Source organism: Ictidomys tridecemlineatus, chromosome 4 (assembly GCF_052094955.1).
Source record: "Ictidomys tridecemlineatus isolate mIctTri1 chromosome 4, mIctTri1.hap1, whole genome shotgun sequence".
In the NCBI taxonomy this organism is placed as follows: Eukaryota; Metazoa; Chordata; class Mammalia; order Rodentia; family Sciuridae; genus Ictidomys; species Ictidomys tridecemlineatus.
Window position 1 is genome coordinate 18,778,928 of NC_135480.1, and position 12,412 is coordinate 18,791,339.

At 39.5% G+C, this 12,412-nt stretch overlaps 2 protein-coding genes across 2 annotated transcripts; one reads left to right on the top strand and one right to left on the bottom strand.

Moving 5' to 3' along the window:
- Positions 1 to 1,877: 1,877 nt before the first annotated feature.
- LOC144376762 (olfactory receptor 4X2-like) lies at positions 1,878 to 3,175 on the top strand. The gene has a single exon (XM_078045046.1). It carries the CDS (start codon positions 2,033 to 2,035, stop codon positions 3,029 to 3,031), a length of 999 nt encoding a protein of 332 aa, XP_077901172.1. The 5' UTR covers positions 1,878 to 2,032; the 3' UTR covers positions 3,032 to 3,175.
- A 7,760-nt stretch (positions 3,176 to 10,935) lies between these two features.
- Positions 10,936 to 11,875, bottom strand: Or4b1 (olfactory receptor family 4 subfamily B member 1). Its single transcript, XM_005330080.3, has one exon. The coding sequence runs from the start codon at positions 11,866 to 11,868 to the stop codon at positions 10,936 to 10,938; it is 933 nt and encodes a 310-aa protein (XP_005330137.2). The 5' UTR covers positions 11,869 to 11,875.
- Between the last annotated feature and the right edge of the window lie 537 nt (positions 11,876 to 12,412).

Here is a 12,412-nt window from a genome sequence, read left to right on the forward strand (position 1 = left end):
AGAAGGCAGGAAAACACGTACCCACTGTCACTCACCCCAGGGACCCTCACTGAGTGCTACTGGGTGGCAGTGAGTGGAGTCAACAGGGAAGATGGAATGGTGAAAACACAGTCTTTCCACAGGAGGCTCAGAGTGCAGTGGGCAGGTGGCAGGGAAAACAAAGTAATCCGGCGTGAAGTCCTGGGACTCCAAAACATCCTGAGAGAAAGGGCTCCACTGGTTGGAGCGCCTTGGTCTGGGACATGAACTCCCTGGGTCTGAGACATCCAAGCAAGCACAGAGGACGGGAAGTCAACCTGCTGTGGAGTGGCACTGGGAGTGGGAGTCATGACATCTACCTCTGAGATAGGAATGGTTTGCATGTGAGTTTGGACCTTGAGTGTGGAAAAGATAATGACATCTCAGTAACTCAGGAGGCTGACTTGGAAGGATCCCAAGTTCAAGGTCACCTTGGGACACTTAGGGAGACCCTATCTCAAAATTTAAAACAAAAGAACTGAGGACATATTTCAGTGGTAGAGTACTTACCTAGCATGGTCAGACTTGAGTTCAGTCCCCAATCCTGCCAAAAAAAGAACTTTCTAGATACCACATGGTTACTCTCTTCCATGAATGCATGGAAGAATTCCCCAAAAATCTAAGAATTTAGGGAAGGACCTTGCCTTCTCTTTGTTTCTGTCATTGTAAGTTCTCTCAGTAAATTCCCTCTGACTTCTGGTGGACTTCAACTACCTTAGTCTCCATCCATTAAGAGGGGAAGCTTTGTGGCCTGAGTACAAGTCATCAGGCTGCCAGGCTCAAGTACTCTGGAGTCTTAGTGTATGAGACCACATTGGCCTCAACTAGCTCAGACAAAGTCCAGCATTGGCTGGAATAGTCTGCATACCAGTCACTGGACAGCCGTGGTGATGACAAGGGGTTGAAACACTATGATGTCGAGAAGAATGAGTCATATAATGAGTGGGCACTGGAAAGAGGTGTGGGAACTTTGTTGGCATTTGGGTTCATTATGATTGGAGAAAATAAAAGCATCAGAAGAATCGTGCATGGATTGCATGGATCCCTAGAAGGCAATAAGGTCACACAGAGACCAAGTTTAGAGGACAAGAAATAGAAGGGGAAGAGAAAGAAGGATTCAGAAAAAGCCTTGTGGTTCTCTTAGGGGTGCTGAGTCCAGGGAGGTGCACCACAGGACATCTCTTTTAAGACTCTGAAAGGCATGTGGACAGGTTGAGGACACGGTTTTGGAAACCAATTTTAGGAAACAAGCAAATAAAAGTGTAATGCAGTAAACCTGCAGTGAAAGATAGTTCAGAATATACAAAGGCACAAGAAGGATATAGACAGAGTAACAAACACTGTCCTTGGCTGCCCAACATGTTCCAATGAGGGAACTTAGTGACTTTTTAATATGTCGCCCCTCCTCTGCTCTGTTTCCATTATTACAACCTCTGAGTGCAAAATGATTTCATTTTCAATTGATAGATATTCTTGATGACTTTACATTTTCTGCAGAATAAACCCCAAAATCTGTAACAGTTCTTTATACACTGGTACTAGTCTCTCTTAATAGGGTGTTGTTATTGTTGCCTTAACCCTGCCACAAAGCATCTAGAGTTCCTGTCTGCATTCTTTTTTAAAAAATATTTTAGTTGTAGATGGACACAATACCTTTATTTTATTTACTTATTTTTATGTGGTGATGAGGATTGAATCCACTGCCTCACCTGTCCTACGTGAGTGCTCTACCAATGAGCTACAACACCAGTCCTCTTTTTTAAAAAATATTTTTCAGCTGTAGAGGGACAATGTCTTCATTTTATTTATTGATTTTAATGTGGTGCTGAGGATTGAACATAGTGCTTTACACATGCAAGACAAGCGCTCCCCAAAAGAGCTACAACCCCAGACTGTTGTCCCCATTCTTGGAAAGCTCTTCCCATCTACACATCACTAACTCCTCCACGTCTTTCAAAACCTAGCTCACAAGCATCTTCGATTGGCAAATGTCTCTATGTAACTCACCTAGTTCATGAAGAAGTCTTTTGTTTTCTATCATTTCAAGTCACCACCTAAACTGCTGACTCTTGCTGGTGACCCCATGGCCAATACACATAATGTGACTGAATTCATTCTCCTGGGACTGTCTCCCATCTGGGAGGTGCAGAGGGTTTGCTTTGTGATTTTTCTGCTCTTGTACGTGGCGATTGTCCTGGGGAATTCCCTCATAGTGCTCACTGTCCTGACCAGCAGAAGTCTGGGATCCCCCATGTACTTCTTCCTCAGCTACCTGTCCTTCGTGGAGATCTGCTACTCCTCTACTACAGCCCCCAAACTCCTCTCAGATCTGCTGGCTGAGAGGAAAACCATACCTTGGTGGGGCTGCATGACACAGCTTTTCTTCATGCACTTCTTTGGGGGTGCTGAGATTTTCCTGCTCACAGTGATGGCCTATGACCGATATGTGGCCATCTGCAAGCCCCTCAACTACACCACCATCATGAATCAGCAGGTGTGCATGGTCCTGGTGGGAATGGCATGGGTGGGGGGCTTTGTGCATTCCCTTTCCCAGATCCTTCTCGTCTTCCAGCTGCCCTTCTGTGGGCCCAATGTGATTGACCACTATTTCTGTGATGTGCTCCCCTTGCTCCAACTGGCCTGCTCAGACACCCTCCTCATTGGTCTGCTGATTGTTGCTAATGGGGGGACCTTGACTGTGATCAGCTTTGTGGTCCTCTTGGTGTCCTATGTGGTCATCCTGCTTCATCTGAGGACTCAGAGCTCTGAGGGGAGGCGCAAAGCCCTCTCCACCTGTGGGTCCCACATCACCGTGGTCATGTTGTTCTTTGTGCCCTGTGTCTTCATTTACATGAGGCCTTCGACCACTCTGCCTGCAGACAAGATGGTAGCCGTGTTCTACACAGTGGTGACCCCACTCCTCAACCCTGTCATCTACTCCCTGAGAAATGCTGAGGTGAAGAAGGCCATGAAGAGGCTGTGGACCAGGACAATGAAACTCGGTGGGACATAGAGGCTGAGTCTTGGTACTGGTCCTTGGCTTTGGAATGATACTGAGTTCCAACTTAAGGAACACAATTTGTGGAAGAGGGTAAATTCTAGAATTACCCAATCTCTGTGTCCATCTTCAAAAAATGTACTTTTAATCACTTGTAAATTATTTCCTCTTATGCATGTACTGTCTATACCTAGCCATTTTCAGCTGGTTCCAATGTTTATTGATGCAAGTAACACTCTTTTAAGTATCCTTGAATAGAAATCTTTAACTGACTTCTGATTTGTGGACACATTTCTTGGGATGAGTTTACTCTCTTAAAGAGCTTGAAGCACTTTTGATGCACAGTGTTAAAATGAATCACATGCCTTGTGGAAGGACTCTCAACAGAATCAAACAGTTATTAATTATTAGCTTGTTGAGGAATAAGATTTCCTATCATCTCAAAGTATCCCCTAACAATACAGTTGGGATGATGCAACTTTATAGGCCCCCCTTACACAATTGCCCGAAGTTAACACCACCAGAAAGGAGATGAATTAATGTACTGTTCTTCCAGTCCTGGTGCACTGAGGAGGCACACAACATCAGTACTGTGGTATTTCTCCCCAAACTGTCCATCCTTAGTCAAATATGAAAACTCATCGGGGAAACCCAAACTAAGAACATTCTGCCAAATGACTGTCCTTCATGCTTCAAAAATGGGAAGACAAAGAAAGATTGAAGGATCTTGAAATGCTGGAGACAACAGAATACAACATGAGATCCTCGATCACATCCTGTATTAGGTAAAGGCCATGAGTAGACAAAACTCCTTAGATAATCTAATTGTGTGGATGCTAATCTGTTGATTTTGAAAATTACACTATGTTTATCCCAAGCAATGTCCTTGGATTTAGAAATCATTCATGAGGGTTTCTGAAGATAAAGAATTACCATATTAGAAACTTTCAAACATTATAGAAAAATATTATTTTATTGTATATATCTACTCTGTACAATACACTGCTTAGCTATACACATACACAGTGAAATTATTAATACTGTAAAACAAAGTAATATGCCCATGACCTTCCATAGTTAGCTTTTTCTGTAGTAAGAATACTTAACATCTAAGTTCTTAGCACATAAATCTTCTTAACTATAGTTTTCATGCTTTAAGTAGAACCTAGACTTACTCATGGTACATAACTGCAGGTTTGTATCGTTTGGTCTACATCGTCTTATTTGCATTGTATGTGAAAAAAAAATATATCCGTCTTTTTTCTACATGTGTATCTACTTATTGAGAGAATGATAAACAAAATGTGTAAAAATACTAATAGTTGAGAATTGTACTAAGGAATAACAAATTATTCTTTGTAATTTCACAAGTTTTTAAAAGTTAAATTATTTTACAATAAAATATTTTAAATGTTTTTCAAATTATAGACACATTGTTGCTTAATTTGCATTTCTCTGATTTTTTGTGAGGATAGTTGTTTTCTTTTTAATTGGCTTTTACTCTTATTTTTATATTATTCAACTGATTCCCAGCACTGCAATACAAAAATCCCAGTAAAATATTCTCAATGTTTAAAATTTTACATTTCTATACAGTAAAACTATTCATTTTTCTATTTATTCCATTCTGTTTGAATTTTAATTAATTTACACCATTAGTGCATTATATATTTTCATTGAAAAATTACTTTCATTTTTATTTAATTTTGTGCAAAAGTAATATATTCACAAAGTTTAAAATATAAAAGCTACACGTACAAAAAATTTTATTCTTTATTCTCAATAATACAATCAATAATTTTGACTTAACTGACAAGTATAGAATATTTCATCCTTCAACAAGTGAATGCACTTTCTTCTCAGCAGCACATGGATCCTTCTCTAAAACAGACCATATAATATGCCACAAAGCAACTCTTCGCAAATACAAAAAAGTAGAGATACTACCCTGCATTTTACCAGATCATAATGGAGTGAAATTAGAACTCAATGACAAAATAAGAGATAAAATTTACTCCAACACCTGGAGACTAAAAAATATGCTACTGAATAAACAAGGGGTTGCAAAAGACATCAAGGAGGAGATATAAAATTTCTTAGAGGTAAATGAGAATAATGATACAACATATAGAAATCTCTAGGACACTATGACGGCAGTATCTAGGAGGAAAGTTCATTGCATGGAGTTCATTCCTTAAAAGAAGAAAAAGTCAACAAATAAGTGATTTAACAGTACACCTCAAAGCCCTAGAAAAAAGAACAAATTAACACCAAAAGCAGTAGAAGAGGGGAAATAATTAAAATCAGACCTGAAATCAATGAAATTGGAAAAAAAAAAGAAAGAAAGAAAGAAACCTATTGAAAAAAATTGACAAAATAAAAATCTGTTTCTTTGAAAAAAATAAATAAAATTGACAAACCCTTAGCTATGCTAACAAAGAGAAGAAGAGGGGAAAACTCAAATTACTAACATACGTGATAAAAAGGTAATATCACAACAGATACTACAGAAATACAGAAGATAATTAGAAATTATTTTGAAAACTTGTACTCCAATAAAATAGAAAATACTGAAGCCATCAACAAACTTCTTAAGTCATATTATTTGCCCAAATTGAATCAGGATAATATACACAATTTAAACAGACCAATATCAAGTGATGAAATAGAAGACATCATCTGAAAGGGAAATAAGGAAAACTACCCCATTTACAATAGTCTCAAAAAAAATAAAATACTGGGAAATCAACTTAATGAAAGAGGTGAAAGACCTATACAATGAAAACTACAGACCCATATCTTTAGGTACAGAACCCTAAAGAAAGAAATCAAAGAAGACCTTAGAAGATGGAAAGACCTACCTTGTTCTTGGATAAGCAGAATTAATATTATCAAAATGATCTTACTACCAAAAGCACTATGCAGATTTAATGCAATTCCAATCAAAATTCCATTGGCATTCCTCATAGAAATAGAAAAGGCAGTCATGAAATTCATCTGGAAAAATAAGAGACCTAAAATATCTAAAGCAATCCTTAGCAAGCAGAGTGAAGCAGGTGGCATCACTATACCAGACCTTAAACTATAGTACAGAGCAATAGTAACAAAAACAGCATGGTATTGGCACCAAAATAGACTCGTAGACCAAAGGTACAGAATAAAGAACACAGACACTAACCCACAAAATTACAATTATCTTTTATCAGACAAAGACGCCAAAAACATACATTGGAGAAAAGAGCCTATTCAACAAATGGTGCTGGGAAAACTGGAAATCCATATGCAACAAAATGCAAGTTAGCACATCCACTTTGGAAAACAGTATGGAGAAAAAAAACTAAAAAAAAAAAAAAAGTAAAACACCATATGATCCAGCAATCTCTCTACTTGATATACATCCAAAGCAAATGAAATCTTTATATTATTTGCTCCCGATGCTTATTATAGCATGTCTGCAATATCCATGATAAAGAATCAATTGAGTTGTCCATCAATGGATGAGAAGATTAAGAAGATATAGTATGGAGAGATTCCAAATAGCAGATTAGAAGCACCCAGCACTTGCCTGCTTCGCCACAAAATAGAATCATACTAACAGGTGTGCAGCTGCTTGTTGAAGTGGGTGATGTGGCGGAGTATGGGATACAACAGAGGAAGAGACCTAGAGAGACCTAGATCTTTTGGATAATGGAATAGTGGGTGAAAGAGAGTGACCAGCACCAACTGTACAGCATCATGGCAGGAGGAAGGGAATATCCTCTCAGTGAGAACACAGGTGCCTACATTTGCCCTGCCTCACTTTTCACAGCCTAGAAAGCTCCGGAGAGAATCTTTACTTAGGGAGCTCTGTGTTCCTAAACAAAGATTGTTAATAAGCTGCAGCACCAGGTTCTGCCCCATCCTTGGAGTGCACAGCTCAAAAAGATTCTAAATGAATCTGCCTGGCGAATTCCATATTCCACACTAGCTCATTCCAACACAGAGAGAGGAATTCCACAAATCCCTGTCACTTATCACCTGGCAAGCACCACAGTGGAATGAATCAGGGGGTAAATGGCCCCTAACACTCACTCTGTCCATGAGATGCACAGCCTGAGACCCAGAGAAAAGCTTTTCTCAGAATAGGTTGGGAAAATCTACCCCCCAACTCTGTATCTCAGCAGGGAGACAGAGTTACCTTAGATTACCTTAGATTAGGTAGAGGGAAATGAGGGGAGGTGGGGACAGGAGGGGATGTGGGGATAGGAAGGACAGTAGAATGAAACAGACATCATTACTTTATGTATATGTGTGTGTGTGTGTGTATATATATATATATATATATATATATATATATATATATATATATGATTCCACAACAATATGATTCCACAACAGGTACACTCAGAAAAATTGGAAATTATATCCTGCCTATGTATTATATATCAAAGTGCATAAATTCATTCTACTGTCATATATAACTAATTAAAACAAATTTAAAAATTAAAAAAAAGATATTGGCACAAACAATGATTTCCTGGATATGATTCCAATTTCTCAAGAAACAAAACAAGAATTGACCAATGGATACCATCAAGTGAAGAAGCTTCTGCACAGCAAAGAAAACAATGAACAAAGTATAGAGAAACCCAACACAATGGGAAAAAAAAAATCTTTGCTAGAATATTCACCTGACAGGATTAATACCCAGAATAGAGGAAGAAATCAAAAAATTTAACAAGAAAAAACAAGCAACCCAATCAAAAATGGGCCTTGAGTAGACACTTCTCAAAAGAAGGTTCCATCTGTCTTTCTCACCGGGGAAACCAAATCTGCACATGAGTAAGGAACTATCATCACGGCCTGCATCCTAAAGTCTTAGCCTGCTTTCATGCAGGCAGGGAACCAAAGAAGAGAACAGAGACTACTTTTATTCTGCTTAGTTTGGGACCAAATGTTTTGAAATATGAATTATCAGAATTTAAAAGCATAAGACATAGAAGAGAGGTTACATTACAGTAAACATCTACTTTTTAAAACATTAAATTCCTGTTTTGAATCACATACTATGTAAGGCACTCAAAGTCAGTTAAGTAACAGAAAGGAAACAAATGTTTACCCAAAACAAAGGAATGAACTGCCAAGAAGTGCTTGAAAGCTTTCAAGGTGGAACCAAGGTCTATTCTGAATAGCACTACAGAACAGAAAGACCAGTGGGTGGACAGAGAAGCAATAAGAGACAAAACTAAAGACCCGCATTAATATTGATCATACTGATAGCTAATATTTATTGAGCACCAAGTTCTCTGTACCGTGTTTTTTTACTATTCTTTTTAGTTACACATGACAATAGAATTCATTTTGACATAATTATACAAGCATGGAATATAATTTGTTCTAATTCACTTCCCAGGTCTTGCCCTTTCCCTCCCCTCTTCCCTCTCCCTGTTCCCTTCCTTCTGTTCTACTGCTCTTTCTGCTATTTATTTATTTATTGTTTGTTTGTTTGTTTTTAATCAGTGTCTTATGGATGTACATGATGGTGAGACTCACTGTGGTATACTCACATAGGCACATAGGAATGTGAGGTCCGATTCATTCCACTGTCTTTCCCTATCCCATCCGGGCTCCCTTCCGTTCATTCCCCTTTTTCTACTCCATTGTACCATGTCCTTTTCTAAAAGCATTATATGTATTATTTTAATCAGCTTTTTTATTGCTGTGACCTAACTACCTGAAAAGAACAATTAGAGAAGGAAAAATTTATTTTGTCTCATGGTTTCAGAGGTCTCAGTTCATAGTCAGCTGACTCCAGAGCTCTGGGTCCAAGCTGAGACAGCACATCATGGTGGAAGAGCATGGCAGAGGAAAGCAGCTCAGGGCATGGCAACAAGAAGCAGAAAGAGAGCTTCACTCACCAGGAACAATATATAAACCTGAAAGTCGTGTCCCCGATGACCTACCTCTTCCAGCCATACCCTACCTATCTACCGTTACCATCCAGCTAATCCACATCCCTGGATTAATTCATTCGTTAGGTTACAACTCTCATTATATAATCATTTTACCTCCAAAACTTCTTGCATTATCTCATACATGAGCTTTTGGGTGATACCTCATATATAAACCATAACATGTATGTCATATAATATTCAGAATAATCTTCTGGAGATTTTTTATTGCTACTGAGCAACAATAGTCGATCATAAAAGTTAAGTGACTATCAGGATCTTGGGTTGTGATTGACAGGCAATTGGAACCACCTAATAAAATTTTGAAGCCTGAGCTCTTACAATTTTAACAAGAGAGAAATGCTGCCCCACCATGATGGTGTTCCTGAAGAATTCGTGAGAGTTGACTTTGCAAGGTTTGGACATGAGCCTCAAAGTTTGCTTATTCAACAAGTACTTTTGAAGCATCAACTAACTATATGCGAGATTCATAGAGCTGCCAAGAAGAGGAACAGCACATAGTGCTACCCTTGACAGTTTACAGTCTCATGAGAGAGAAACACATAGACAGTAATCACAGTCAAAGTGATGGGGTAATGATGACATATAAATGTAAAATGGCCTTGGAAACAACCGCAATTCTACCCAAGAAAGATGGAGGTCAGACAAGGCCTTATAAGTGGGGAAATTTTAACCTAGGTTTTATAATCGTGCAGGAATGTTGCATTTAGAAAAGGAAGGCAATGTATTCCAGGCAGAAGCAGTAGCATTTTCTCTGGGGTTAATGGTGGGCATCCACAGACATGATCAATGGGGACCACTCGAGGGAAATGCGGAAAATTTCCTGGAGCACTTCCATCTACTCACCTGCATACTGAATTAGTACCTTCAGGAGAAAGAGGGAAATCTTCAAGACCTATAACACACCCAGGATGCTCCAACACTCTGCTTGGCAACTGCCTGTATGATTTCAACTGATCCTCAAGGAAGTGGATGGAGTGAGTGCAAACTCCCCACAACTGTGTGTAATTCCCAAGTCAACAGGGGCCACTCCACAATGTTGGAAATTGTGAAAGGGCCCAATTCTACCTTTGTGCCAACATGTCAAAAGAATTAAAAATGCTTCAGGGACTTTTCTGATGACTATGATCACACAGTCTATGGTACTACCTGCCAAGGACCAGGCAGAAGAATAGAAAGTTCAAAGAAACTCTTCTTCACATTGTAAGAGAAAAACAGATTGCTGTTCTTGTCTTCAAATTCCCTGATAATTCCTCTGCTTGGTTTCCTTTCTTATTAAAATACAAGCCAGTATCATGAGCAACGCTGAACAAAGAAGGGAAAAGGAAAGAAGGAAGGGAGGGAGGAAAAAGGAAGGGACGATATTACGGGGAAGGAAAGTGAAATGCTTTCAATCTACAAAACATTTGCAAAATGTTCCTCTGTACAGGGATACAAGTAGATAGAACATTAGGATAGCACAGGGGGGATCACCATGGGTGAAAATAATTAATGAATACTTTATACTAGATAGTGGAGAGGATATTTAATATTCCCAGTACAAAGACATGATAAATCATCAGGTGATAGATATGCTAATTTTCCTGATGTGATCATTACACATTTCATACATGTATTGAAATATCACACTGTGCCCCATAAATATGTAAGATTACTACAGAGGGAAGCAGAAAGAAAAGCAAGGAAGTGGTTTTAACTTATAAAACGTGTCAAAATCCGTCATTTTGCATTTGCACTTGGTTTGAGCCTTCCAATTCCCCAAACCTTCATACTATTGGATATCATGCAGCCGATAAGATTCAGGGAGAATTCCTCACCTCTATCCCTCAAATATTACACCAGGGTGTCGTGGTTACCAAGGAGAACCACAGAAGAAGTAACACAAAGTCCTTTATTTGTTGCTGCCATACTAAAATATCCCACTGAAAATTATTTCAAACACCCAATAATCAGACGTACATCTTTCTATCATGTTTCCATCCCTGGGTTCTCCCTTCTGGCCCATAGCTTCCTCATGGCATTTTTCACCTCTGCGTTTCGGAGTGTGTAGATGATGGGGTTCAGCATGGGGGTGATGACCGTGTAGACCACAGCCACTAATTTGTCCCCAGTGAAGGTGGAAGAGGGCCGCATGTAGATGAAGATGGCAGGTCCAAAAAACAAGATGACCACCGTGATGTGAGAGGCGCAGGTGGACAGGGCTTTGCGCCTCCCCTCTGCAGAGCGTTTCCTCAGGTTGAACAGGATGATGGCATAGGACGACACCAAGATGGTGACGGAGAAGATGGAGATTAATCCACTGTTGGCCAACACAATGATCCCCTCTACAAAGGTGTCCTTGCAGGCTAGCTTGAATAAGGGACGGAGGTCACAGAAATAGTGGTCAATCACATTGGGGCCACAGAAGGGCAGATTAATGGTGTTGAGAACCTGAATTATGGAGTGAATGAAGCCCCCCAGCCAGGAACCAGCCACCAGCATGTGACACAGTTGACGACTCATAATGTTCATGTAATGAAGAGGCTTGCAGATGGCCACGTAGCGGTCATAAGCCATCACCATAAGCAAAAGGATCTCAGTGACCACAAAGAAGTGAAAGAAGAAGATCTGGGCCAGACAGCCCTTCAGGGAGATGGTTTTGACCTTGGCAAGTAAGTCCATGATGAATTTAGGGACCACAGTAGAGGAGTAACAGATCTCCACCAGGGACAGGTAGCCAAGGAAGAAGTACATGGGGGAGCGCAGACTCTTACTGACACTGACCATCACAACAATGAGGCCATTGCCCACCACAGTGGCCAGGTACACGGGGAGAAACAACACAAAGCACACTCTCTGCACCTCTGGGTCCTGGAAAAGGCCAGTGATGATTAACTCAGTCACGTTATTTGTACTTGCCATGATTTCCATTTAGAAAAGATGGATCTCAGACTCCTATAACAAAGGATATACAGTCATAAGGACATCTCTGAATTCTATCAGACTCTATGGTTTTGGCCCACCCCACATTCATGAATTTTTAAACATATTTTAAATTTTGTCACCTGAGAGCTAAGTGGACGGCTGGAAGTAGCTCAGAATATAGCTCACTATCAAACCACAGTTCAGATATAACATCTGGTCATTCACTACTTCATTATTTTTGTTCCAAATTTGCCCATCACTGGCAAACTCTTATCAGCAGCAGGTTAGGATTTTTTTCTTTATTGGTTATTTTTATTTATACATAACATTAGGATTCATTTTGACATAATTATAAAAGCATGGGATATAATTTGTTTTAATCCAGTCCCTCTCTTCTCTCCCCCAGTTCCCTTCCCTCTATTCTACTGATCTTTCTGCTATTTACTTATAGTTTATTTTTCTTAATTAGTGTCTTGTGGATATACAGGATGGTGAGATTCACTGTGATATATTCACTGTGATATATGTGTACATAGGAAAG